Consider the following 25,187-nt stretch of genomic DNA (forward strand, 5'->3'; position numbering starts at 1 on the left):
GAGCTTTCAACAATAACTATCCTCCTATATATTTCTATTCAATGTCGACTATCATTCTTGTATTTTTTGGGCAGAATACATACTTTACGAAAGTAGATACGGCTATATATCATAACAAAGTTAATCTTCTGATGCCTTTGACGCAGCAAGAAATCGGTTTCTTACTAGGTTGTATGCCATTATTCGTGGTTACTGTATGCCATTATTCGTGGTTACGGAAAACATTTACTGAGTAATGAAAGATTGAGAGATGAACACAAAGAAATACAGAAACTAGTAGACAATGGGAAAACCTTAGGACCTTTTTTGATCAATAGAAATCTCAGAGCCAGAATTTCGCAACTTCGTACCGAGACGGGTGAGCTATACCGGTATGCAGAGGTACGTTCCCGCTGCGTTATTTGGTGAAGCAGCGAACTTACGTGGCCCAACGCAGGATGCCTCTGATGCAGCAAGAAATCGGTTTCTTACTAGGTCATATGAGCGTCAAGACATACAGATGGAAATGAATCTCGCAGTGACTTCAAACAATGAACAGTCTAGCGACGAACTGTCTAGTTCCGGTTTAAACGACACAGATGAGGGGTACAACCTCTCAATCACGGCATCCTTAGAACTTGCCTGACAAGCTGACTAGAAATGTAGTCGAATGATGGCACGATTCATTTTTTAGCGCCTGGCAGTAGTTCTCGAAACAAACGTAACAAGGACTCCGATAAAACGCCAAGATAGACAAAAAATATTCGTACTTGAGTCAAAAAAACAATTGCGGGTATGTCTGTATGGGGATACGAGTAATGGTAGACACACAGACGTGACAAGTCCTGATTATTTGCGGCCGTGATAAATAAATTTCCAACGGATACATAGCTGATTTTCAAACGGATGAATCAGCCCTTGGAGGGATTTCTAAAAAGACAATCAGCGATATAAATCCTGTTGTCTGCATGACCATGTAACAGATAGCACAACCGCCCCGATACAGGGCAGAAAGCAGTAATGTCATGAGTTTGTGGGATATTGATCTGAACAGACGCAGAGCGGGGAGAAGGTGTCAGATCGAGAGGCGTGTAAGGTCGATTGACGATGTTAGTTCTCCTAGTGGCATGAAACTGAAGGCCAGATTGAGACGTCCAAGCGGAGATGGCGTTCTCGTTACAGATTCCGAGGGATCCCTGGATAATTTCCGGTGTTGGGAGGTCAAAGAAATTAATGTCCAGATCATCATTGTCAGCAGAATTGATCTCCTCATTCACGGAAAGTGTGAGAGGTAATTCTACGCGGAAAAACGCAGATGTCCGGTGATATAGTGCGCCAGATGCATAGCCATCAATTATGCATCGCGTCTGCCCGATGCCTCTGGTCAGGTACCACTCATCCAAGCCACCGTAGTATTCGACTGGAACGTCGCCGGGCAGTGTGAACCAGATGTCAGCAGAGAGCACCCCGAGAGATGCCGGCGTGCTGCCGATCGAACGCAGTGGAGGGATTCTCCAGAGCCCCAGCCTCGGTTGATCGTCATTTTCAACAAAAATGACATAATTATCTGTTGCTGAAACCTGTTTGCGATGAGAATCAACCTGGAGATAAGACATTGGCTCACATAGCTGGGTTGCTTGCCGATTTCCCAGTTCGCCCATAAATTTTGGGAAAAATCCCAGACAGTCACGACATTTCCAAAGACGATAAAAAGACGATCTCCACATAGACAATAATGGTCTCGCCATGCATGAATGGCAATGTCGAGACTTGCGACTTTATGAAAGCTGGGGTTCGAAGATGTAGGATGGATTTCGAACACCGATACATTGTTCGCTCTAATAGCGAGTCTCATTAGACAACAAGACGAGAAGGAGCTGTTTGGCTCACGGATCTGATATAATGAAAACTTGTACTCCGAGAGCATCTGCCGTGGGTTTTAGAAAAAAATCGTGGCACTCCTCCGTTGCGATAGTCGCGACCAGAACGGGATCAGACAACAAGTATCGCTCAGAGGGATAACCCAAGTCCCAGATGGATAAAGTAGTAGATTTAGCATATACTAGAAAGCGTCCGCCTGGAAGAAGACCAATGGGGCATCTGTTCTCAGCACCATTTGAATTCCCAGGAGAAAAATGGACGCTTAAGCTTGGTTCGATACGCTCGCTAGGTTCTCTCGTCTTATAGATAAACGATAGAAATCTGGTAGGCATCAATGCAGCTTCGATGAGATCACTGATCGCCATGTCACTGACGGGGTAAGTCGGCCAAAAGATATAATTTTCTGCGCAAACCGTGCGAAGAACATCTATCCAGAGCGACCGCTGTGATGTTGCTTCCTGAAGCAACTTGCATGTCTAAAAGAAAGTGAGGTTCAAATTGGTATGTCCAAAAAATCGAACGCTAACCTGTCGAACTGCAAGGAGATCTAATGGCCCGAGAAAGCTCAAGAAGTGGACCAAGATGTCGAAAGGGACGCTCCCGAAATTACCAGAGTGTTGTGGTACCAGCGTCAAATGTGACCCATATTCTGCCATGTCCTTTCTTTCGTTTTCAAGCCTAGAAGGTCGTGATGTTCGCAACTTGAGCGCGTGGTTGAAGCACAGGTAAGGGTTGGGTTGAAAAACTGTTTGCTAAGGGGCTGTGCAACAAACATGGCAAACAAGGCAAACATCGCGATCATGTGCATGTGCTAGATCACAATCATCAACGTTCAACGTCAACGGTCACTAGCACTGTGAATGCTTGAACATCAACCACCAAAGGACAATGATAACAAGAAAGGAGCCCTCTTCGCGTTTCTTGATCTTGTGATATCAGCTCCATCACAGGATTGACTCACAGTGATTCATAAAAATGGAAGTAGGTCTCCACAGCTTTAAATTTGTGATTGTACTTACAGGAGTTTTACCGGTAGCCTCGTGCCAAGTCGCGAGAAATGCTGTATTGCGTCTTTATAAAATGCGAGCTGAGTATTTGGAGGTGCAACCTATCTCCCTCCTGATAACCTTGCTCTACTATCTCCATCCTCATCGTCATGAGACCCTCTTTCTGCCGTTTCTTCTCGTCCCTGGGGAGGCCTCCGACTGGACCTGCATACAGGCCAACGACCTCCAGCTACTGTACGTCTGCTTGCTATGTCGTACCCAACTTTTCACTAACGCCTCCTGTAGACTGTCCTACGACGTATAACAATTTCCAGTGGCCCAGTAACTGGATACCTTGGTTGAACCAATCTTCCGCTGTCTGGCCAAACCAAGCTCCCGCCGTCTGGCCAAACCAACCATCTGCTCCATGGCCAAACCAAACTCATGCACCTTTGGCAAATCCATGCCCTCATTTGACACCTGGCTGTTGTAACGGATTTCCCGTATCCGTTACTAATAACAATTACTATCCTGTCTGTCCTAACACTTCTGCCTGCGCAGCGCATGTCCCCCTTCCCACTGCCTGGCCTACAGCCCCAGGATATTGGGCCCCCGTCACAACCGGTCCCATCCCTGCTCCTGTGGCGCTTCCGGCCGTGGCGTGGAACGGCCAAGTACCTGCCTGGAATGCATGGCCTGCAGCCCCTGGCATCGCTCCTCCATCTGCGCCGACGCTCCATCCCTTGTTGTGCGGCACCCCGGTCGCTTACCCTCGTCTTTCCTGGTCAATCGGGGAATTTGTCTCCTCCGCTCAAATCTGCTCCAACCCCAACACGCAACGCTCGCTTACCAATGCAGAACTCATTGGACAGGTCGTACCCCCCTCCATTTCCGAAATTCGCATCCGCTTGACCCATCGCTCGATCAGTGATTGGCAGGAGTATTGGGGCCCCATCGTCGTTACGCGGTACTCGTCACAGGGAATCAAGTTAGAAGATGTGTTACAGGGGATATTCAATTTCTTTCAGACACCGTTGGTGCCTGTCGAGGTTGCCGGCATGCACCCTTCCCATCAAGGACTTGTGATGTTGGAAGCAGAGAGAAGGGCGAGAGAGTTACCGAATGGTGGGATTTCTAGTCAGGTAGAGCGGAATAAAGGTTTGCTGAGGATTGATCTGGTCAGAGCTGTCGCAGGTGGGTTAAAATTTGCGGGTATGCAGCCGATGGGGGGATCCAGGGACTTTTCGTTGAGTCTCACGAATTGAAGTCTAAGGCCGTCGACAAGTAGAGTGTATAAAGTATATGTACAACTAAATGTAGTAGTAGTATTATTTTAAATGTAGTAGGATTAATTTGCACCTGGTACCATGAACTTGAGCACTGATTCTGCTCGCAAACATCAATTCCATTCTCAACGCTCTCTCACTACGATATATTTTGCTCTGAGCGGACCGCGGCTACTAATCGCCACCGCATCTATTCAAGGTTATAGGCAGACTGCGGGAGTACCGATGTGATATCAGACGTAGATATACCCCGTACCCGAAGTCTTGGCAAGATAATGACCCACTCAACAATGGGCGGAGTTCTTCCTACCTCACATCGAATGGGATGTGGGGCTTGATGAGCTGATTGAGCTCCTTTCTGACTCTGGTGCAGCCTCTCCGTCGGATGAGCAACCGCAACTTACGCCGCTTCATGTGTTTCTGTGGACTCTTCATTCGTCTTCGGTGGTCAATTTCTCGATGTACAAGGAGTGTGCGATGGAGATGCTGCGGCTTATCCAGTTCCTGGATCCGTGGCAGATACCCGCGGACGTTGGTGCTTTGAATGTGGAAGGGCGAAAGGTGGCGGTAGGAAGGGGGGCGTGATGAAGGACATAGAACTTGAAGAGCTCTTGATTTTTTTCCAGGCATGAGGACCTGGAGGTGCGGTTGGAGTTTTTACTCCACTGAGAACGTTGCACTGAGCTCAGGGAGGGGCTAGCGCATGCGTATACTTTCAATGCCAGAAAAATTGTAGTGGGACTATATAGCACGATCCGAATACGTTGACTGTTGACAATGTGGGCCGCAACAAGAGGTGATAGTGTCGATCACTCACCGTTGAGCAGACGACAAGACGATGGACAACTCGAGGAACTCCAGATGTCAGTGTTATTCCTTTGGCATAGGATTTAGGAGAGACCGCCGAGGCAGAGGTACAGTTGATCCCAAGAAATTGGCAGGTATGTCTTCGGCTGAAACAGCCTTGTCCAGGCCGGCGTAACGAGTGTATCAGAATTCCCATTCTTGCACAGAATGGGTAGAAATTAATTGGCCCAAGAGTTGCCTTTGTTAAATAGGTTGACCCCATCGATACCAGGTATATCGGTTATAAAATATGCTTTGGGGCACATGTGCGACGGGGGGCCAGGTTTTAGCCAAACGATACGCTGGAGAGCGGCTTCCCGCCCGCAACGACCTGTACTGTTTAGAAGAAAATTCAGTATGAAACAAAAAAGTAACATATGGATGACCACCAACCTGATAAATTTTATTGGCTGAAGAAACGGCAAAATGTGGATTCAAACTTGAACTTCCAATGGCAGCTTCGTGAGCTTTGAACCCGATCCCGAACCATGCACTTGGGAGATATTTGGTAGAGTAGGCCAATACATTTGCTTCATAATTATAGACTGAACAGAGTGAGCTCTTCACGCATTACTTACATGGCTTCGGACGAAAGTTTGACGATCTGGAAAGGCGTTCAAACAACGTTCAAACGCAATCAAGTTGATGCGGAGTTACAAACTTTGAATTCCGACAGTTCCACAAAGCTGTGACGAAAAATAGTCTTCGTCTCACCCCTCCTCACTATCTTCCCCTCTACTCACTTTTAGCCGTCGTAGGATCTGCATCAACTCTCAACATGGACGTCGACATGAAGAACAAAGATGACGGCGAAGACAAAGGCATCATTGTGCCCACAAGCAGCAGCGGTAGGGAGAGGGACAGGGATCGTGATTATGACCGTGAAAAGGATAGGGACCGCGACCGTGACCATGACCGTGATAGAGATAGGCGGGACCGCGACAAGGACAGGGATCGTGACCGCGACAGGCGAGAGCCGGGTATGTGTAGCTTTTTCAATTATGACTCAGAAGGAAGGAGTGCGAAGGGGACAGCGACTTCCTGATGCTTACCTATATCATTCTCTTCAGGTCGCGCCCGTCCTCGAGTAGGCGACCATTGGGAACCAGACAGGCGCAATGGCGATGTGAGCATTTCTCTTTTCGCCGTTTACTTTTCATTGTCTCACACGAGTTTTACTTCGTCTCAGCGTCGAAAACGTTCCAGGACCCGTTCTCGTTCGCGTTCGAGGCGTCGTTCCGCTTCACCGCGTCGACGCCGTCGTTCTCGTTCCCGAACCCGTTCTCGGTCCCCACGGTCGCGCAGCCGCTCCAGGAGTCGCGACCGGAAGCCTGCCGATGCGTTTGCGCGCTCCCTAGGTGGCCCAATGAATGCCGATCACGAAGAAGCGGTCGAGTTTGCCAAGATCAGCAAGAGAGAAAACCGGGTTTACGTCGGCAACCTCAGCTACGAGGTCAAGTACCGAGACTTAATGGAATTCATGAGGGGAGGTGGGTGGGGGACTAGTTTTTATGCAATCTTTCCCAGAGGATGTTGTTTGGCAGTATGGCATGGGAGTTTTTGTTTTGTGGTGGTGGCATGATTCTTTTTGCGATCGTCTTCAAAGACTTGGCGGCCTCTTATTTTTTTTTTGGCATGGTGTTTCGGTGGTTTTGGGTTGCATTGTGATGTGGTCTCCTCCGATGACCTGGGGCATTGGCTTATGGCGAGGACGAGAATGCATCGAGCGCCGTTTTCTTAGTTTTCTGATGGAATGGTCGAGATGAGAGAGGATATTGATGGGAGCTTTTCTTTTGGGGTTGGCAGCTGGTGAGGTCCTCTTCGCCGAAGTACTCGTCACACCTACCGGAGTATCCAAAGGATGCGGGTGAGTTGTCTTTTTCTTCTTTTCTCTTTCTCCAAAAAACTTGTCTAAATTATCTACATAGCATCGTCGAGTTTGCCTCGCAAGAAGACGCCCAACGAGCAGTCCGTGAACTGTCGGAACAACCTCTTCTTGGTCGACCGGTTTTCATCAGAGAGGTCAGTCGACATTTTGACCTATTGTTCGTCCCTACTAAATTTATGCTATCCGTAGGATCGTGAAACAGAGGCCCGCTTTGGTGCCACCCCAGTTCCAGGTAAAATTGGGATGGCGATGGCTGGTCAAGGGCTGCATGCTGCACCCCCTCCAAGACCTCCTTCCCACAACTACTTTGGCACTCAAGCCAACCCAGGCAACCAACTTTATGTTGGCAATGTAAACTATGTTATTTCGAGAAATCTTCCTTCGACGCTAAAGAAAGTATTCTAGCTCCCCTACCAAGCAGGTTGGCAGGATTTGAAAGACCTTTTCCGAACCGCCGGGAACATCATTCGCGCTGATATCAACATCGGTGCAGACGGGCGTCCCAAAGGTTCAGGAACTGTCGTCTTTGAAACTCCCAAAGACGCCCAGCAGGCAATTAGTAAGTTTCAATAAAGTATTTTTTTGTGTCCGTTCTGACCCTCTTTTAGGCATGTACCACGGCTTCGACTGGTACGGCCGCACCCTCGAAGTCCGAGAGGTAAGCCTGGCATCTCCAGCCCAATAATTTACCGATAACATTATTCTCCAGGACCGTTATGCCGGTCTCTCCGGCTCAGGTGGCTTCCGTGGTGGTGCGCCCCGCGGACTGGGTCGCGGTCTGCGCGGAGGTTTCAGAGGTGGGTTTAGAGGCGGCTTCCGTGGAGGAGGATATGCTGGAGCTGGTGGTGGTTCCGGGCGGGACTTCTCCAACCAAGATATCTATGCCGACTATTCTGGCCCAGATCAAAGCGCTGCAGCCCCTGTTGCTGGTGCAGGGATGAGGATGGATGCGTACGGAGCGGGACAGGGTGGTGGTGGTTATGGTGGCCCTGCTGGATATGGTGGTGGTGGGGGATATGCAGATGCGGAGCCTAGTCAGCAAATCATGGTTCGCAATGTAAGTTGTTTTCATTTTTCGTGTTGGATGCAGGATGCTGATATTACGCTTTAGTTGCCCTGGTCGACGGCCAACGAAGATTTGGTGGAATTGTTCGAGACTACCGGCCAGGTCGAGTTGGCGGAGATTCTATTCGATGGAACCCGCTCGAAGGGCTGTGGTGTCGTTCAGTTTGCACAGGTTCCGGAAGCTGAGACGGCTATCGGTATGCAATATCTTCGTTTCTTATGGGCCTTCTCTAATTACTGTTGTCTTAGCCAAATTCCAGCACTATATGTATGGTGGTCGTCCTTTGGGTACGTCTCCCTGCTTTTCTTTGCTCTAGATCTCCTAATGAATACGCACTTCCTAGACGTGCGCTTCAATGATCGCTGGCACACATTCACCCCTTCCGCGGCGAAGGGTGGTCAGGTTGCACCCATGCAAGCTGATATGGTTTAGTTTATCGCGGTTTTGCTAGGCGTGCTTGAGGGTGCTTTAAGTGTATGATGATGGTGCTTTCTGGTATCTATATCTGGTGCCAATTAACTGGCTCTAGCTCTCCAAAATACTCTCTGCTCAGTAGCTTTATTCTTGTATTGTGGTAAAATGAAAGATCCTCACTGCTCTGTGCTCAATATTTCTTGAATATTTCGATGCTCAGTGCGTGGATGTCGGTGGCGTCCCTGTCATCGTTGCCCCCTGTCATCTCGCCCCTGACAATGCCAAGGGTTCCTCGAAAGACGACCCCAACTGGCTGAAGAAATGCCTCCATGTTCGACGTTCAACGTGCACCTTTCATGAACCCAGTCAGCGAGTAAACGCTGTACATATCATCGTTAACGGCTTCTTCTCGCCGTTTATGTATTTTCTGTGATTCTGCTCCATGCGTTTCTATGCATCGCCCGTTGCCGAGGTCGACGGCGAATTTGGTTGTATTATAAGCATCTAAAGTCAGGGCCGGCAACTGCAAGATCGTCCAAGCCTTTTCACTCTCTTTTCCATCAGTCTTTCAGCACATATATACTTCCACCACACCTGCATCTTAACCCCACCCCGTCATGGTCTTCACCAAATCCTCAGTGTTCTACGAGAAATCGCTCGTCTATCTATCCATAATATGTGTGCTGGCACTGCTGCTGGACCGATATGTCCGGTCGAGCAGGGGAAACAAGGTGAAGGAGAACGCGGATGATAGGCTTGAGAGTGGGAAGCAGGGCGCGAGCGCTGCTGTTATGTCGACGTTGACGAGGAAGTATTTGGTGGTTTATGCGATTGTTATGGGTGACGTGGCTTTTCGTTATACCTTTCGGTGTTTTCGTGTTATTGACGCCCAAGTGGAATTTTTTATAGGTGCGGATTGGCTACAAGGACCATATGTGTATTCTCTTTATAGGGAACAGTATCAGTTCCCTGAACGACTCGTTGCGGTGCTTTTTGTTACTGGGTTTATGTCGGCTGGTCTTGCTGCCCCTCTTGTGGGCGTGTGGGCTGATGAACAGTATGTATATTCCTATCTCTCAAGACACTGTTCTCACCATTTCCTAGCGGCCGCCGTCGCCTCTGCATGGTCTTCTGCATAACCTACACCCTCGCATGCGTATGCATCACCTTCCCCGTCCTCCCCATCCTCCTCGCGGGCCGTTTTCTCGGCGGAGTATCCACCTCCATCCTCTTCTCCGCATTCGAGTCATGGCTTATCTCCTCTGCCTCGTCCGCGTCTCTTCCCTCTGCAGACTTGTCCACCATCATGGGCCGCGCGACACTTATTAATGGGATCGTAGCTACCATTGCCGGGGTGGTGTCGAACCAGCTTGTAGCATCCACGAAAAACTACGCCGTCCCGTTTATTGCTAGCGGGGCGCTCCTCATTTTGGGATGGTGCGTTATTAGGGGGACGTGGACAGAGAATTACGGTGCTACCAGTGCAAAGAACGACGACATTTTCCAAGTTAAGAGGCTTGGTGTTGCATGGGATATTGTTCGACAAGGTCAGTATCCTCAATTCCTCGCTTAGTACTTATGACTAATAACAAACCATATAGATCCCCTTCTCTTGGTCCTCGGCCTAACACAAACATGCTTCGAAGGCTCAATGTACCTCTTCGTCTTCCTCTGGGTCCCCGCTCTCCAAGAATACGCAACCTCTTACCCCGCCCAGCCTCTTCCCCTAGGCTACATCTTCTCCTCCTTCATGATATCTATGATGCTCGGGTCCCTACTCTACACCGCCATCTCATCCTACCACGCTTCCCAAACTCGTCCAGGAGGAGACTCGAGCTTGACGCTGCATGCTAAATTGAGCAGCTTGGTGTGTGCGGTTAGCGCTGCGGCGCTGGCGTGCAGTATCTCGTCTAGGAGCGAGTATGTACGCTTTTTCGCGTTTTGTTTGTTTGAGGCGTGTGTAGGGATGTATTACCCTGTACAGGGCATGTTAAGGGGGACGCTTATCTCGAATGAACATCGGGCGACTGTACGTTTTCTTTCTTTCCCTCTTCACGCGCTTCATATCAATGACATTCATCTTTCTTTCTTATAGCTCTCATCCCTATTCCGCGTCCCACTAAACATATTCGTCGTCGTCTCCCTCTTAACGGGGGTATCGTCCGCCCGGTACGCGGTGCTGACTGCCAGCTCGATCATGCTCGTGTTCTCGTCACTCATGACGGGCGCGGTGATCGTCAGCCGGAGCGACGAGCAACAACAACAAGGGAACGGGGCTAGTGCGAATGGGAATGGGCACCGATGAAGATGGAATGAAATTTACATGCTATGCTGAGCGGACGACAAGGAAATAAAATGGGTCGTGAAGACCCCGTTGCTGATTTTTGCTTATTTACTTACGTATATCACTCACGTTCTTTGTGTGGAGGAAGGGGTGTAGGAGGGAGGGGATACACTATAACTTAGTAGTATGCTTCTATAGACTGACTTAATATATATACCCCGGGCGGAAGATACTGTGTGGGTACGTGAAAGACTGTCCCCAATGCTGCCCATGGTCGCTCCTCGCGGTCTGTGTTGATACATTGAGTGAAAAAGATGACTATGGTACATGGAGAGTAGTGTAAGTACAAATACAAGGGAAAGTAAAGAGTAGGAAACAGGTAAGATCGAATCGGTGTGAAGCAAAATATGAATAGATCGAGAATGCAATATTGCAAATAAGAAAGGGAGAGGGCGCAGGCTTCAGAGCTCATCCGTCTGCTTCTCCCTATCCGTCAACGGGACATACTAGTCCAATATCAGCTCCAACTAAAACCGAGATGAAGACAGAGAGGGAACGCACCCTAACACCCATCACCTTCTTCCTCGTCAACTTCCCATTCTCGTCTTTATCGATCTGTTCGATGAATTGCATAAAAGTCCCTACAGGGATGAACATCCGTCCTGGACTCGCAAGCTGGTCGATGAGAGATTGGGGGACGTTAGCTGCTGCCGCGCCGACGTGGATCGCGTCATAGGGGCCTACATCACCCAGGAGGTCAATCAGGACTCGGAACAAGGAGAAGGAACAGCAAGCCTACTAACCGGCACTCGCATACCCCTCCCTTCCATCCCCAGCCACCATCACAATTTCGCCTTTATCAATCGCACCTCCCAGTCCGTCGTTCTTCAGGTTTTGGACCGACCAATCCACCAATGCAGGGATGTGGTCGATGCCGACGACTTTACCACCTGGTGAGACGAGGTGGTGCAGCACGGCGGCGAGGTACCCCGAGCCACTGCCTACGTCTAGAACGCGGGATCCTGGGTTGAGGTACGGAAGGAGGTGCTCTGATGCGCATGCGTGCTATAAGACAGTGAGAGGTTATTTGAAGATGAAGGAAGAGGCGGACGGACCATGTGGGGAGCACTGATCGTCGCCCCGTGCCCGATTGGTCTGGGGTATGGTTTTTATCCCTCTCATAGCCTGCAAACACAAAAAACGCAACTGTGGTGAATCATCGTATGCATCTGATTTATCGACGACGTAGTTGGCGCGATCAACGGCTGACATTGCCTTTTGCATGATTTAGTTAGCGTTTGTGTGTTGGAATGTAGAAACGCACGGCTGCTACTCTGTCTGAGTGGAATATGCCGTGGTTGGCGAGGTTGGAGATGAGCTCTGCGTTGCTGAAGCCGCTGCATCGCCAGGCCATTTCGAGTTGGTGTTGTGATAAAGTTCAAGTTGGAGGTAGAGGGCAAATTTGCTTCCGTTATCCCATCAAAGTAACGCTCAACATCTCAGCTTTTTTGAAAGCAGTTGACAAACGACAGAAGGCCTGCGCCTGCCTCGAAACGATTGCGTATCGATCAGCCGTGTCCCTTATTTAAATTGTGCGCCAGTCGCCGTTGTTTTACGTTCAGTGCTTCTCATCCAAGTCCATGTTCTCTAAAGCAAATTCCGTATGGTCAACTCTAGCCCTGGGGGCTCGAAAAGCATTCACAGAAGAGGGTCAGTGTCAGGATTGGTCTATCATGAGCTGCGCGTTCATTATTTTGTTCCCAGTCAATCCTTTCTTCACGTTCACCTCTGGACGCTGGCTATGCAACCACAAAGCTCAGGTCAATTCCCGAAACACCCCTTTCAACGTGGATGGCCTACAACGCGTGGCATCAAGGATGATGGGCTCGCAAGTACGTTGGCGATCTTTCCAATAGCATATACCATATAGCCAATTTATACCTTTGCGACCGACAGGTCCAATCAATGGAGAAAGTAGCTGAATCGTTCAATCGGGTTTTCCTCCTCAAGTTCCAAAATGGCGAGCAAGCCATTGCTCGGATTCCCACCCCGCTCAGCGGTCCAGCTCACTTTTCCACTGCCAGCGAAGTCGCTACCATGGACTTTCTGGGACGCTTAGGGATCCCGGTGCCGAAAGTCCTTGCCTGGAGCTCGCGAGCCCAGTCAACAGAGGTGGAGTCGGAATTCATCATCATGGAAAAGGCGGACGGTCTGCCTCTCATCAAGATATGGGATACTGTCGACAAAATGGACCTGGTCACCAAACTAGCTCAGCTGCACCGTCCATTACTGGACCTGCAATTCACTCACTACGGAAGCCTTTATTATAAGAGCGATGTCGACGTCTCCCATGCATCAACAACCGACTTCCTTGAGACCATCCCTGCGGGGCTCGACATTAGCCCTTTCTGCATGGGTCCCATTGCTCGACGGGATTTTTGGGAGAACGAACGTATTTCCATGGAAGTAAACCGTGGTCCATGTGTGTGTACTTGTTCTTCATCCTGCTCTGACATCCTGACAACATGGAACGTAGGGGCCTCTGCTCTTGAATATATGGTCGATGTTGTCATACGAGAGCAGACCTGGATCGATCGCTATGCAACACCCCATGTCCACGACGATTTTCTCTGTGGTCTGCCTCTCCAGGGAAAGCAGGACGATCATATTGAACTTTTGGAATATTACAAATACATGCTTCCCGACCTCGTACCCGAAGACCGTCGCTATCTTTGTGGTCACCTATGGCACCCAGACCTGCACGCCGCAAATTTGTTCGTCGTCCCGTCAGGCCCCGCGACCGCGGACGAGAAGATACAGGCGAATATCACATCATGCATTGACTGGCAAGGAGCATGGGTTGGTCCGGCCTTTCTGCAGCTCACCGTCCCCGTAATGTTCCGCGCGCTGAGGCCAGGGCCGGAAGCTCTCAACCTCCCATCCCATTTTGAGACTCTTGACGCTGATACCCGCAAAGAAGCAGAGCGTTTCCACAATGAAGCTGTATCAAACAAATTATTCGAAACCCTTGCACTGCAGGACATCACTCAACTACCAGCTTTGGCTGAGCGTCGCGGATTGGAAGATTTAGCTCAGGGGACTTGGAGAACGGGACTGCTACCTTTCAGGTAAGTCTCCTTTCTGTGAGACTATCGCTGCTGACAGTTGTATTTCTAGAGAGATCCTCATCAAGGTCATGAAACGGTGGAGTGACATTGCCGGTCCCGGAAAGAAATGCCCACTTGATTTCACGCCCGCGCAGTGTGAGGAACACGCAGAAGCATATGCCTACTGGGCGAAGCATCGAGCGCGTGCAGCTGCCTTGGATGAAGAGTTCTCACTTGACGAATTCGGCTACGTGGCTGGGGATGAAGCCCACTTCCTTAGCGTTCAGGCGCAGCTGGAAAAGCGGCGAAAAGAATGGGTAGCAAGTGGCAACACTGAGGAAGAGCGGATGATCAAGGCGGTTCTATGGCCTTACCGAGACACGCTCTCGGATAATCCCCGTAGTCATCTGATGGTTGATACTAAAACCCTGCGTTGATAGAGAAGGATCTTGGGAGGCTCCTAGGCTCCTAAAAGCAGCATCTCGCGAGCTTTCTTACATCAGTTGAGCGAAATTTCGTGGATCGTGTCGTAGGGGCCTATGTAGGCACCAGCCTCCTCTGCAGCACCGCAGACCTTCTCATCTTCCTTCCCAATTTGACCTGTCTGGTCAAAGTCAAAGATTGGGTAGACTTCGGATACCGTGTATGCGCAGCCGCGATGACTTTTGAACAGTGATGACTGGAAAAGGTGGACGTTGGAGAGAGCCAGGTCTATGTCGATCGCCATGTTTGCGAAACTCCTGATGCCACCGTAACGGTATACGCTGCTCAAGCCCGTTCGACGTATTCCCTTCCCTTCCGGGCAGTGAATGCGAAGACCCCCAACGTTTGTTTCCGGGCTTGGCTCAACAGCCTTTCGAAGACCTTTGAACCCTCGAGAGACCGTAAGACTACGGCGACTTTTTGTGTTTCGTGGAGAGATCGAGCGGGCACAACGGAGGACGATCAATCGGGATTACAAAGGATGGTTGGTCGAACACATGTGAAGGGGCAGTTGATTGAACCTGGGAGGCCGTTCCGGGAGATGTCGTCTATCGAGGGGGTTTAAGAGTGCGTGGACATTCCCTAGTCTTGCTGCCGGGAGTGGAGTTTCTTGCGTGGTCTGTCGAAGAGACTTGGTGACTCAGTTGGATTGGGCTAGGCACACAATTTGCCTTCGTTTGAACATCCGTTTTCATGCCTGCAAACTTTTGGAGGTGCTGCGGTAGCTCAGCGGGTCATGTTCAAATGCCGATATACTCTCTGTGTCGAGCCCATACATTGAAAATATATGGTGCAGCTTGGGGCAGAATCTTGAGTGAGCTCATATTGTTTTCTATTCTAAACCGGCGGTAGCTAACGATCGTTTACGCAGCTGGCTATATTCAAATCCCACTCGCACACCTCTCCCGCCAATGGAAACTAACCTTCCTCTGCAATCACTTTGTACCCCGACCATTCTAACGGTGGTAACACACCTCCTACCTCCCAATCCCAACCTCCTCTCCACTACCTATTCTCGGCTTAATCCACTCTTCAGTAATTGCGTCCAAATAATACCGAGCCACAAGTGCTGGTAATACATAACTCAGGTCACAACGCGGCGGCTCCCCGACCAGCGGCGCACACAGTCCCTCTTCCAACATCCAATGAGGAAACGTGGATTCTGAACTCTTGCAACGCCCATTGATGATGTTTCTTGTCTTCTTCAAGTCTTCATCTACCCTACGTATGTTAGCGTCGCCATCAATGTAATGGTAATCATGAATTGCCCACAGCACGCATAGCTAAGACGTCCTGGACCACCTGGCGAATTCGAGCAGCACCGTTGGCATCAAGGAGGTCGTGGATCCATCATTCAGCGGGAGCCACGTCGTTAAGGTTTTCTGAATCGGGCACAATCGCAGGCAGAGTGAGCCGACAGGCATTCATAAAAGGCCAGGCGAGTACCGAATGCACTGGAGCCAGGAAGCCTGGGCGTTGCGATGCTATTGCCAAGAGCGCGGAAGCGGTCGCGCACCTGATCATCTGCCTCCTTGCGTTTGGAGTTCAAGGTAAAGAATCCTGGTGATAACTTCGATAAAGAGCACGGGATGTTTGTTCAGTTCAGCAACAACATCGATCGAGTCTTGGGCCATATAATTATGAGGAGACATTTCGAAAGGACCTTCGATGCCGAAAAGATGGTAGAGGAGTCGAGTGTCTGGGCCATAGTAGACACTTCCATTCGTGAGGTTGATTGGCAGATACAATAGAGTTGGTAAGCCACTGGGACCAGAGAGCTGCCATCGTCTTTGTGTTCGAGGGTGTGGTGGTATCAAGGTGGTATATGATTTAAATCACTTGCTGTTGTCAGTGTCATGCGACCTATCTAAGAATACTTGACCATCATTGAACGGTCTATGCAGAAAGAATGATAGTTCATCTAAGGGGTGGAGTCAGTAAGAGCACAAGAGGGATCTTTGGATAATAAATAGTATACACACATATCAAGACATCTCCGAAAATGGGACCGACATGGGGGAAAGAAAATCGATGACACGGATCACATTTTCAGGCGTAGCGACCACAAGCCGCCCAGACGCAGGACAAAAATCAAAGTCCCAAAGTGGACCAGAAAATAATGTTTTTGTCACCACGGATTTTGTTTCTTCATGCGGAGTAGGAAAGGGTATAAGACTGATTAACACGTCATTGTCAGGTCGCCACCGCTGGCAAAGTTCCCCGTTGCAGAAACGCAGGCCGAAAAGGAATTCGCTCTCATCAACCATCCTTGACGGAATGGACGACAAAATCCCCATCTCGGTGATTTGACCGCCCGATGCAAGCGAGCTCGGGTCGAGCCTGTGTAAAGTCATTTCAGATACATCGTTCTTGAAATCCGGAGCTACAGAACCAAGAATTATGTCACTGTAAGATTTTGGCCACCATTGAGATGGCACTGTGAATAGTTTGGGTCTCCTTGAGTCCGGTGGGAATGAGTAGCCAAGGTTGATTGTGGGCGGGGGGTGGTTTGCGAGTTCATTATCAGCGACGTCGCTTCTAGCAACGTTTTTTAGGAAAGGTATCTCCCATACGATGATGTCGGTCCGGTTGAGAATGATTAAATGGTTTTCGAGCAAGAACAACTGAAATAAAAAGAGAAACGAAGAGGCGTTCAGCGAAATGAATTTACACTTCTAGCAGTAGTTACGCACTTCTTCTATCTTGAAGGGGGCATTCCAGGTAAAAGACTTGTTAGATTCAATATCCCAGAACGTAAGCATTCGGTTCTGATCCAGCGAGACGAAATGATATCCCGTTAGAGAGTGAATCATATTCATGCCATTCAGTTTCAAGTCTCCCTTGCGACAGAACTGGGGTTGCGCTGCCGATGGATGGATTTCATACACACTGATGTGTGTCGAGAGCCTACTCTCGTCAGAATAGCTATGGAAAGATGTAGGCAACAGTGCTCACCCGTCATCGACAAAATATGTCGTTACAAGGATTCCGAGGCCGTCTGAAGTTGGGCTCGTGTCAATTAGGCCGATATTCTTGACGATAGTAGTCGCCATTGGAACCTTTGGCATTTCACAATAAGGGTTCGCCCCAAGGTCCCATAAGGACACTCCGACACCAGTAGCGGTATTGGAGCCCGTCAGTAGATATCGACCTCCGGGGATAAGTGATATTTGATTGTAATTCTCTAGAAACGAAGCCCGAAAGACCCGGTCTTGCCAAGGGGCAATTTCTGTTTTATTCAAGCCCTTCTTCATCCGAGCCGAAACGCGAGCAGGGGACAAAGCACCGTATTCAAGTTCTTTGGTGGACATGTTTTCCGTAGGGAAACTGGGCTCGAAGAGTGCGTGGTCCACGCAAACGTGATGGAAGGCAGCTAACCAGACTATCCGTTGTTGTGTAGACAGATACAGTGATTTGGAGGTCTAGAGTGTTGCGCTCAGATTCCTGGTTAGGGTATTCGAGATTCGAGAAAGTTCACCATCCTGAGCGAGATGATATCGCGCGGGTCAAGATAGCTCTGAATCAGAATATGCAATTCCAAAGGCAGAAGATGCATGTTCGCTCTACGTTGCAGGCCAGTGGCCATGGGCGCAGAGAGCAAGCAGAGAGATGATCAATTATTATACAGAAACTCATGTTTATGCACACCGCCACTTGCACCGCCTTACTCCGAAAAGTCAGGATCAATCGGAGAATCGACTCTCCAATAGCTCTCCAAAACGAATAATTTTTATCTACGTGCCTACGAAGAACGCTTTGACAGAAAAAAGGAAGCGATGACTGCCTTAATCGAGCGTTTTCGTTTCGCAGGACCTCCGGAGAGCATTGAACCCCGCAACTTGTCTCGAACATTCCCCCTACTGGCCGAATGTGCAATGCTCCAGTACGACTTGATCACGAAAGGACGACCTGTCTGTTCCAACGTAACGGCTCGGCTGGGAAATACGGTTACATTCCCTTCAAGCCGGTCGAAAAACTGTGATGTGAACTCGTCAATCTCTCGCGTAGAGAACATAGAGATTTTACTCCAATACGAGGCACTAAAGATTTTGTTCTCCTTCCGTGAGTCGCCATAACACAATGATTGTTCTCGCGCAGCGATGATGAAAGCCGCGAGAAATAGCCGGTGTCCCGAAAGCCCAGACGGCTTAGTGAGTTTAGGCATCTGTGCCTGGAGTCGCTTCAGGAGGATGAGAGCAGCAGAGGCGACAGAGATTGGGAGGCCAGCACTATATACCACTTCCGCAATAAAGTTCTGAAGCCTAGGTTCGATCTTAAGAGTGCCAGGTGATTCGAGTTTCAGAGGACAGCCAAACACATCTACAAGATAGTCCGAGAACGAAGCTACCACATCGTCGAGACCAAAAAATGTGTCGTACTGCCCTATAGAAGATCTTCTAGGGGTCCGCTCAAGATGAAGATGTGCGTACAAAGAAGAGTGTGGAGAATGACTGTCAAGCAGAGCAGGTGAATGCGTAAGGGGAGATGGCGTTATACTAGTAGTGAACGGAGAGCTCCCCATACTGGAAACGCTGTAAGAAGTGGTGGAAATTGCTGTCATGATGAAAGCCGCCAGATTGGTAGAGCGGCCAGAGTGTCGTATTTGCGAGCGGTGAGTGTGGGACAAGAAAACAGTGATGCGATACTTGAAAGCGGCCAAAGGACCTCCTATGAATAAAATAGGGTGGCGCGATGTCAAGATGCTCCGAGGCGTCATTGTGCCTCCTTTTCGGACTTGACAAGTGCGATACCGATGGTGAGGAATCCGGACAGGGGGATTTTCCATCGCGGAAAGACCGTTGAACGTTGAGGCCTTGAGGATGGAAGATGAAGATGAGCTAAAGATGAGAAAAAAGTGATTTATAATTATGGACGAGGTACTTCTAAACCTTCTACGTACAAACTCGAAATCATCAAAAATCCACGGTCATCGAATAGCAGCTTCACAGGGGGTATTATCAACGCACTCTCAATCTGAAAAGACGAGAAGAAAAGCGGGCAACCTTCAGCTTCAACCTCGACGGCCTCAGCGAATCACGTCCCCTAGATGTCTCCCCAACCTCCTCCATCTCTTCACTCTCCTCATCCTCGCTATTCTGCCTCCAAACAGCCAACATCTTCCTCGCCGGAAGTTTATTCGCACTCTCCATAATCTCCGCAAACATCCACACTTTCCCATGAAGTTCAGCATATAGCTGATTCTTCATCTCTACAACCTCCTGCGCCGTAAACCCAGAAAACGAGCACCAAAACTTGAGGTTATTCAGAACGTGAGGGTTATGTGTCTGCTCCACAGCAGCGAATATAAACGCGGACAGGAAGAGTCCGTGTCCATTCCACCCGGGACTCGATGAAGAAGCGGCGGCAGTTTGGGATACCCGACTCAGCGCGTCTTGGTGACGCTGAAGAAGGATGTATGCAGCGGCGACTACGCCAGCCACGTCAAACAGATGGTCCGTCGTTCGGTTGACGATTTCCGGGATGTATGATGAGAGTCGTTCTTGCGTAGTTGGAGCATGGCTATCCGGGAGCTCAGAATGACCCAGTTGGTTGATGAGGTAGTGCGTTACATCGTCTACGTGGCTTTGGGCACCTGCGCAGCGGCAGAGTCGAACAGGATAAAGCTTTTCGTCTGGATAGGAAGATTCTACGAGGACCTTTTCTGAGAGGAAGGAAGACACGGTCCAGGCGGATAGCACAGATTCCCGGGGGTTTTCTTGTTGAAAGCCGAACATCCTGGACGTTCAGAAGACTTTTAGTTTAATGGAAAGGAAAGAATACTTGCGAGTCGACAGCAATTTATTGAATCCTCCTTGGAGCATGATCGGTAAAGGAGTCCGGGAAGAGGGGTTGTTGTAGCAGAGGAGAAGAACGTAGATGCTCCGTTTTTCCATGCTAATCGGATTGGTACTGTACACTGGTTTGACGTAAGGCGCCAAGCAGCTGTATCAGCAGTTATTCCAGAGGAGCATTCCCGCAGCCTGCCTGGCCATCCTCTCCAAGTCACTGCTGGTTCAAAAGCGCGTGAGTAAGAGCAAACGCATCTTATTGAATCAATATTCTTACGTATGTTTTGGTCTTGAAGAGGGAAATATCAAGCCAGTAAGGAAACTTCAACGGAAGGTTCATCTCGCAACTGTTTTTTTATGTTTTAAGAAACAAATGCGGTCACGTGAGAGAAATCAGCCCCAGGGGCCAGAGCATATCTCCCAATCGACTTTCTCCAAAACATTCGCCCACCCCAACAAGTTAAGTATCGCGCATCTCGCATGTATTTATTCTGCGCGGTCCCGATATATATATACATTCCATATTTAAGTTTCTTTTCGTCTATGAATAAAAAAAGCCCCCATCTCAATCGTGTGTCTAAACAACCCCCGCTGACCAGTCATGCTGCCCGGGACCGTATTCAACGACCTCGACCTCGAAACAGATGCCCAATCCACCCCCCGAGCATCCTCACCCACCCAAAGGCCTGGCGTCAAATACTCACCACCACCTTCTCCTCCTTCCCCTTATCATCATCATCATCAACAACCTTCGACGTCTCCGAGTTCCCATCCCCTTCATTCCTCACCAAATCAAGCATATGATCCACAATCTCCTGAGGCGTCGTCACATGCCAACTCGCAAGCGTCCGCTTACTGCTGTGCCCGACAGCAGTGGTGAACACAGCCTCGGATTTGATGGACAGTTGAACGGGGGGTGCACCGTTGCCGTCGATGAGGGTCACGGAGAGGGGGGCTTCCATTGTTACTTGCGTTGTTCCCGGTGGGAAGAGGAGGAGCGCGCGGAACATGTCTTCGTCGGTCTGTAAAAGGAAGGGAGATGTCAGTGAAAGTAATGCAGAGATAAAAAACAAAGAAAAGACAAACCTTGTCGTCACCAGCACAGAAGATGAACTCGGCGTCAGGGTTCTGGTACAATATCCGCTTGACGATCTCGCCCTTTACGTCGCATGATCAATATCACGCTCGAGAGGAAGATAAATATCTGATCACACACCTTGTTAACAGCCGTTGGCCTAACTTCCAGGTTCTTCTTCCCAACAAGAACTGAGAAAGAGATCATAAGAACCACGTTACACAATAAAAGCAAAAGACAAACCTTCAATAGGCCTCTTATGCGCCAAATTATTCTCCAACAAATCCTGGCACTGACGACACTGGAATTGTCTAAACAAGCCATCAACACCAGCCAACAACCCAAAAGCGAAAAAAAGGAACTCACCCCCACTCAGGATCACTCCCCCGATAATGCCACGTAATCGAGCTCTTCTTCACCTCAATATGACTCCCCGTCGTCCTCTACAAAATAACAACATCAACATCCCCACCCAAAAAACAAAAAACAAAAAACAAAAAAAACCCACCTCAGTATAATACTTAAATATCTCCTCAACCTCCGCCATCCAACTCATATCCAAACTCTTCGTAAAATTAACCCACTCCTTGGACCCACGTTCCCTCACAAACCCACCATGCTCAGCCGAAAACCCAACATTCCTCAAATGCCCAAGATGCTGTTCCAAAAAGGCGCCATCCCGCCCAGAGATGATGTACACGATATTCTTCGGGTCCGCAGAGAGCTTTTCGAGCGCTTCGAGCGTCGCTTCCGTCGGAACGGCCATGGATGGCGTTTTCACGATGGGTGCCAGGGTTCCCTGTGGTTTATAGTTTGGGTTGAGTAAGGGAGGGACGGGGCAAGGAGAGAACGCACATCATAGTCGAACAAGAACAACCGTTTCCCAGCTTGGTGATACAACCACTCCAAGTTCTTCCGGGGGATATAAGGCGTCTGCCTCGCCATACCCTGCAACCCCATCTGCTCAAGCAACATCTTCACAAGAACCGCAGCCCACGTATGGGACGTGTGCGTCGTGACGGTTTTGTAGAGCTTCTCGTGCCGAGTGGCTTTTTCCTCGGCGGACATCAGGAGACCTCGGTTGATCGCAGCAGCAACGTCCTAAGGAGGTGAGTATGACGCAAGTGAAACGAATATATAGGAAGTACCCACCCCCAAATTCCAAGGGTTAACCAACAGAGCCTCCTCCATATTCTTACTAATCCCCATAAACTCGGAAAGCACACTCGGGTTCTTGCCCGTCTTTTCTTGCGCGATGACAAACTCCATGCTGGTGGTGTTCATCCCGTCTCGGAGGGGCGTGATGACGGCTAGATCGGCGACGCTCAAGAGGGCGTAGAATTCGTCTTTCTTTAGGGTTTGGTGGCTGGTGGGTGACGTTAGTTGGGTTTTGTGGTAATTGAGAGGAAAAAAAAAGGGGGGGAAGGGGAATACGGGGAGGCAAAGGCAAAAGCTAAAAAGAGAACAAAAAAACTCACTAGTGATGCACAGGAATAAAATCCAAACTCCCATACTCCCCATTAATATGCGCAACAATCTCACTCACCATCCTCTCCAGCTTTGGTGAATCCGTCAGCGCAGGACTAGTCACTTGGATCATAACGACGTTGCCGATCCATTCAGGAAAGTCTTGTAACAGTTTCTCGAACGCTCTTAGCTGTGGGGTTGATAAGGGTAAGTGGTGTGAATAAGAAAGAAAGAAAGCAGGAAGGGAGGCGGAAGAAGTGCACCTTTTGAATAACACCCTTAACAACATCCAACTTATCCCTCCCCACAATAATCTTCTTCCCTTCATACAAATTCCTAAGCGCCTCAAGTTTAGGTTGAATCCCCGGCCTCAATCTACCACACACACACACATACACATCAGTCTCCTCATAGCAAATGAGGGGAAAGGAAGACTCACATATCCTTAGCAACCCTCTCAGCGTCCACACCAACGGGACAGTGGCTAACAGCCGTAACGTGTCCTTCTACGTCAATCCCGCGGGGGGAGGCTTCGTAGCCGCATACCCGGATACATGTTGAGATGAAGTGTCGGGAGTAGGAGTATGTCTAGAAGTGGGGAGGAAGGGAATTAGTGTGATCGGAAAAAGAAGTGTAAGATAAGATAAGGTGGTGATGATGGGGGAATAAAAAGAAGTCCGAAGGGGACGGAGGGAGGTAAGGAACCCCGGTTTATCAAAGAAGAATACCAGATACGTGCACAAAAAGGGGAGAAGGCGGGTAAAAAAAGAACTAATCCACATACCTGGAAACAAACGAGATTAGCACCAAGCATGCCATCTAAAATCTCCTTGCGGCCTATATGCAATCGAGTTAGGGTTATCGAGCACCAGAAGGGATTTAACAGAAATGTACGTGGTAAACACCTGAAAACTTCGCTGCTCGGGAAGGGTGTGTGTACGAACAGGCCGAGGACGACTTCCGGGATTGATTCTCGGACTAGCCTGGTGAAGGTTGACGATGAGTTACGAGTTACGAGCGGATAAGATGGAAGCTCACCTAGGCAACAAAAGAAGATGATAATCATGCACCCAAACAATATCGCCAGGCTGATACACCTCCGCAATACGGCGTGCAAAAGCCGCGTTTGCAGATTCGTAGTACGGGTAATGAGAGTCTGCGGAAGCGTATTCCGTAGCGACGTCTTGCCAGAGTAGGTAGTGGAACAGCGGCCACAGGGCTATTTACCAGAACCCAAATCAGTAACAGTAATAAAAAAAGAGAGAGGAAGAGAAAGGAACGAATTCTCACTCTGCTTGCAATACCCATCATAATGCCCATGCGCAACCTTATCATCCAACCACACCGGAACGTACTTTGCCCTCTTCTCACCACGATCATCCTCAGGATCAATCTTATACGCATCCAAAGCATCCTGGAAAGCAGCTTTATCCGCTTGGGAAATAGCATCTGCAGGCACCTTGTCCGCACCCGCCGTGATCGTACCGCTGGCACTGGCACTGGCACTGGCGCTGCTGCTTGGAGGGGGAGCGAGAACGTCCCCGGTCCACCCTATGACAATCTGTTCATGTGAAGGAGAGAGGGAGCGGATGCCGGAGATCATAGCTGCGTGACCATATCGCGCGGCCAATGACCATGGCGAGCTAGCTGCTTGTTCTACTGGTTCGCTGGCTGCGTCCAGGGGTTTAGTAGGGGGAGTTGGGGGTGGGCTGAGTATACTGCTCGTAGGACGGGAGTTGAGTGTCGCGATGATGGGTAGGTAATGGCAGACATGGATGATCCTCCCCGACAAGGGTATGCCATTGTTCTTGTGCTGTTGTTCTAGTGTATGAATGTTGGCTCGGACCTGGTCAAGAGAGATGTCGTCGCCTTGGCGGGTGTATGGTTCTGAAAAAGAGTCCATGGTGTACAGAGAAAGAGTGGAGAGTGTAGAAATATCTTATTTATATATGAGATGGCCAAATCTATCGCGATGTCCAAATCATCGTCATGGTTTGCTCAATTGGGATGGACGCTGTCCACCCTGCACCGACGTACTCCCGTTCCGGTCCGACAATCACCTCAGAACGTCCAGAAACGCAAAAGAACGACCAGAAATCATACCTACTTTCCATATCCTCTCTTCGCCGCCATCAGCGACTTGCATCACCCCCTTATTTCAAATTAATGCACAAAACAGTTCAATCCTTGACATTTTTAACCCCCTGCCTCTCCCTCTGGAATATTGGGCGCACCACAGCCGAACATGGAGCGGCTCGCCGTGGACACTTCCAGGCTCGTAAGATAACAAAATCTACGGTCCTCGCTGCTTTTCGGTCCTTTCACGTGGGCGAGGAAGCCCCGTTGCAATGATCTACACAGGCAGGACTTAAACATCTTATGATTGGAATTCTTCTAATTGGCGAGAAACGTGCACGACGGAGAAACCTTTCGCTTGGGACGCCACCGTGGATGCAGTCAAATAACCCCCAGATGTGGTTCTGGCCTTTCATGGAAACGGATTCGGCGACCCGTATTGATGTTCTGGAGTGCTATCGTTTTTCAAACTCAAGTTCGGTCTTGGAGCAATGACTTCACAACAGTTGCTTCCAACGGAATTTTAGTCGATGACGAAATGCGGTGGTTATAAATAACAT

General features: G+C 49.4%; 10 protein-coding genes across 10 annotated transcripts; 4 read left to right on the top strand and 6 right to left on the bottom strand.

Annotated features, from left to right (window-relative positions):
* Positions 1-890: 890 nt before the first annotated feature.
* On the bottom strand, positions 891-2,831 carry LACBIDRAFT_331178 (uncharacterized protein; the record flags this gene model as incomplete). Its single annotated transcript, XM_001885578.1, has 6 exons — positions 891-1,559; positions 1,604-1,817; positions 1,870-2,336; positions 2,388-2,612; positions 2,634-2,671; positions 2,822-2,831. The coding sequence occupies 6 exons, from the start codon at positions 2,829-2,831 to the stop codon at positions 891-893; spliced, it is 1,623 nt and encodes a 540-aa protein (XP_001885613.1).
* Positions 2,832-3,016: 185 nt separating this feature from the next.
* LACBIDRAFT_306786 (uncharacterized protein) lies at positions 3,017-4,111 on the top strand (the record flags this gene model as incomplete). The annotated part of the gene is made up of 2 exons (XM_001885509.1): positions 3,017-3,101; positions 3,153-4,111. The coding sequence occupies 2 exons, from the start codon at positions 3,017-3,019 to the stop codon at positions 4,109-4,111; spliced, it is 1,044 nt and encodes a 347-aa protein (XP_001885544.1).
* A 1,645-nt stretch (positions 4,112-5,756) lies between these two features.
* Positions 5,757-8,364, top strand: LACBIDRAFT_306787 (uncharacterized protein; the record flags this gene model as incomplete). The annotated part of the gene is made up of 12 exons (XM_001885510.1): positions 5,757-5,958; positions 6,049-6,104; positions 6,168-6,468; positions 6,785-6,845; positions 6,907-7,000; positions 7,056-7,217; positions 7,272-7,425; positions 7,475-7,524; positions 7,576-7,923; positions 7,978-8,128; positions 8,181-8,219; positions 8,276-8,364. 12 exons carry the CDS (start codon positions 5,757-5,759, stop codon positions 8,362-8,364), a joined length of 1,707 nt encoding a protein of 568 aa, XP_001885545.1.
* A 773-nt stretch (positions 8,365-9,137) lies between these two features.
* Positions 9,138-10,835, top strand: LACBIDRAFT_191438 (uncharacterized protein; the record flags this gene model as incomplete). Its single annotated transcript, XM_001885511.1, has 5 exons — positions 9,138-9,186; positions 9,256-9,403; positions 9,451-9,893; positions 9,948-10,375; positions 10,442-10,835. 5 exons carry the CDS (start codon positions 9,138-9,140, stop codon positions 10,649-10,651), a joined length of 1,278 nt encoding a protein of 425 aa, XP_001885546.1. The 3' UTR covers positions 10,652-10,835.
* A 235-nt stretch (positions 10,836-11,070) lies between these two features.
* Positions 11,071-12,044, bottom strand: LACBIDRAFT_295156 (uncharacterized protein; the record flags this gene model as incomplete). The annotated part of the gene is made up of 6 exons (XM_001885579.1): positions 11,071-11,136; positions 11,192-11,370; positions 11,434-11,695; positions 11,746-11,785; positions 11,838-11,905; positions 11,955-12,044. The coding sequence occupies 6 exons, from the start codon at positions 12,042-12,044 to the stop codon at positions 11,092-11,094; spliced, it is 684 nt and encodes a 227-aa protein (XP_001885614.1). The 3' UTR covers positions 11,071-11,091.
* A 208-nt stretch (positions 12,045-12,252) lies between these two features.
* On the top strand, positions 12,253-14,148 carry LACBIDRAFT_331182 (uncharacterized protein; the record flags this gene model as incomplete). The annotated part of the gene is made up of 5 exons (XM_001885512.1): positions 12,253-12,522; positions 12,587-13,112; positions 13,167-13,758; positions 13,808-14,061; positions 14,141-14,148. Coding segments are annotated over 5 exons (1,650 nt in total), but the record flags the coding sequence as incomplete, so codon positions are not given.
* Positions 14,149-15,017: 869 nt separating this feature from the next.
* On the bottom strand, positions 15,018-15,362 carry LACBIDRAFT_306791 (uncharacterized protein; the record flags this gene model as incomplete). The annotated part of the gene is made up of 1 exon (XM_001885580.1): positions 15,018-15,362. One exon carries the CDS (start codon positions 15,360-15,362, stop codon positions 15,198-15,200), a length of 165 nt encoding a protein of 54 aa, XP_001885615.1. The 3' UTR covers positions 15,018-15,197.
* A 230-nt stretch (positions 15,363-15,592) lies between these two features.
* On the bottom strand, positions 15,593-17,806 carry LACBIDRAFT_306792 (uncharacterized protein; the record flags this gene model as incomplete). Its single annotated transcript, XM_001885581.1, has 6 exons — positions 15,593-15,751; positions 15,807-16,008; positions 16,234-16,844; positions 16,914-17,127; positions 17,176-17,642; positions 17,699-17,806. 6 exons carry the CDS (start codon positions 17,804-17,806, stop codon positions 15,593-15,595), a joined length of 1,761 nt encoding a protein of 586 aa, XP_001885616.1.
* A 156-nt stretch (positions 17,807-17,962) lies between these two features.
* LACBIDRAFT_331184 (uncharacterized protein) lies at positions 17,963-19,955 on the bottom strand (the record flags this gene model as incomplete). Its single annotated transcript, XM_001885582.1, has 3 exons — positions 17,963-19,058; positions 19,121-19,161; positions 19,188-19,955. The coding sequence occupies 3 exons, from the start codon at positions 19,953-19,955 to the stop codon at positions 17,963-17,965; spliced, it is 1,905 nt and encodes a 634-aa protein (XP_001885617.1).
* Positions 19,956-20,701: 746 nt separating this feature from the next.
* LACBIDRAFT_306794 (trehalose 6-phosphate phosphatase, glycosyltransferase family 20 protein) lies at positions 20,702-24,454 on the bottom strand (the record flags this gene model as incomplete). The annotated part of the gene is made up of 14 exons (XM_001885583.1): positions 20,702-21,031; positions 21,096-21,167; positions 21,226-21,275; positions 21,328-21,395; positions 21,451-21,527; positions 21,593-21,883; positions 21,940-22,185; positions 22,237-22,450; positions 22,563-22,741; positions 22,815-22,926; positions 22,991-23,139; positions 23,336-23,534; positions 23,590-23,770; positions 23,842-24,454. The coding sequence occupies 14 exons, from the start codon at positions 24,452-24,454 to the stop codon at positions 20,702-20,704; spliced, it is 2,781 nt and encodes a 926-aa protein (XP_001885618.1).
* Between the last annotated feature and the right edge of the window lie 733 nt (positions 24,455-25,187).

The sequence above is a fragment of the Laccaria bicolor genome, genomic scaffold, assembly GCF_000143565.1.
Source record: "Laccaria bicolor S238N-H82 LACBIscaffold_32 genomic scaffold, whole genome shotgun sequence".
Classification (NCBI taxonomy): domain Eukaryota; kingdom Fungi; phylum Basidiomycota; class Agaricomycetes; order Agaricales; family Hydnangiaceae; genus Laccaria; species Laccaria bicolor.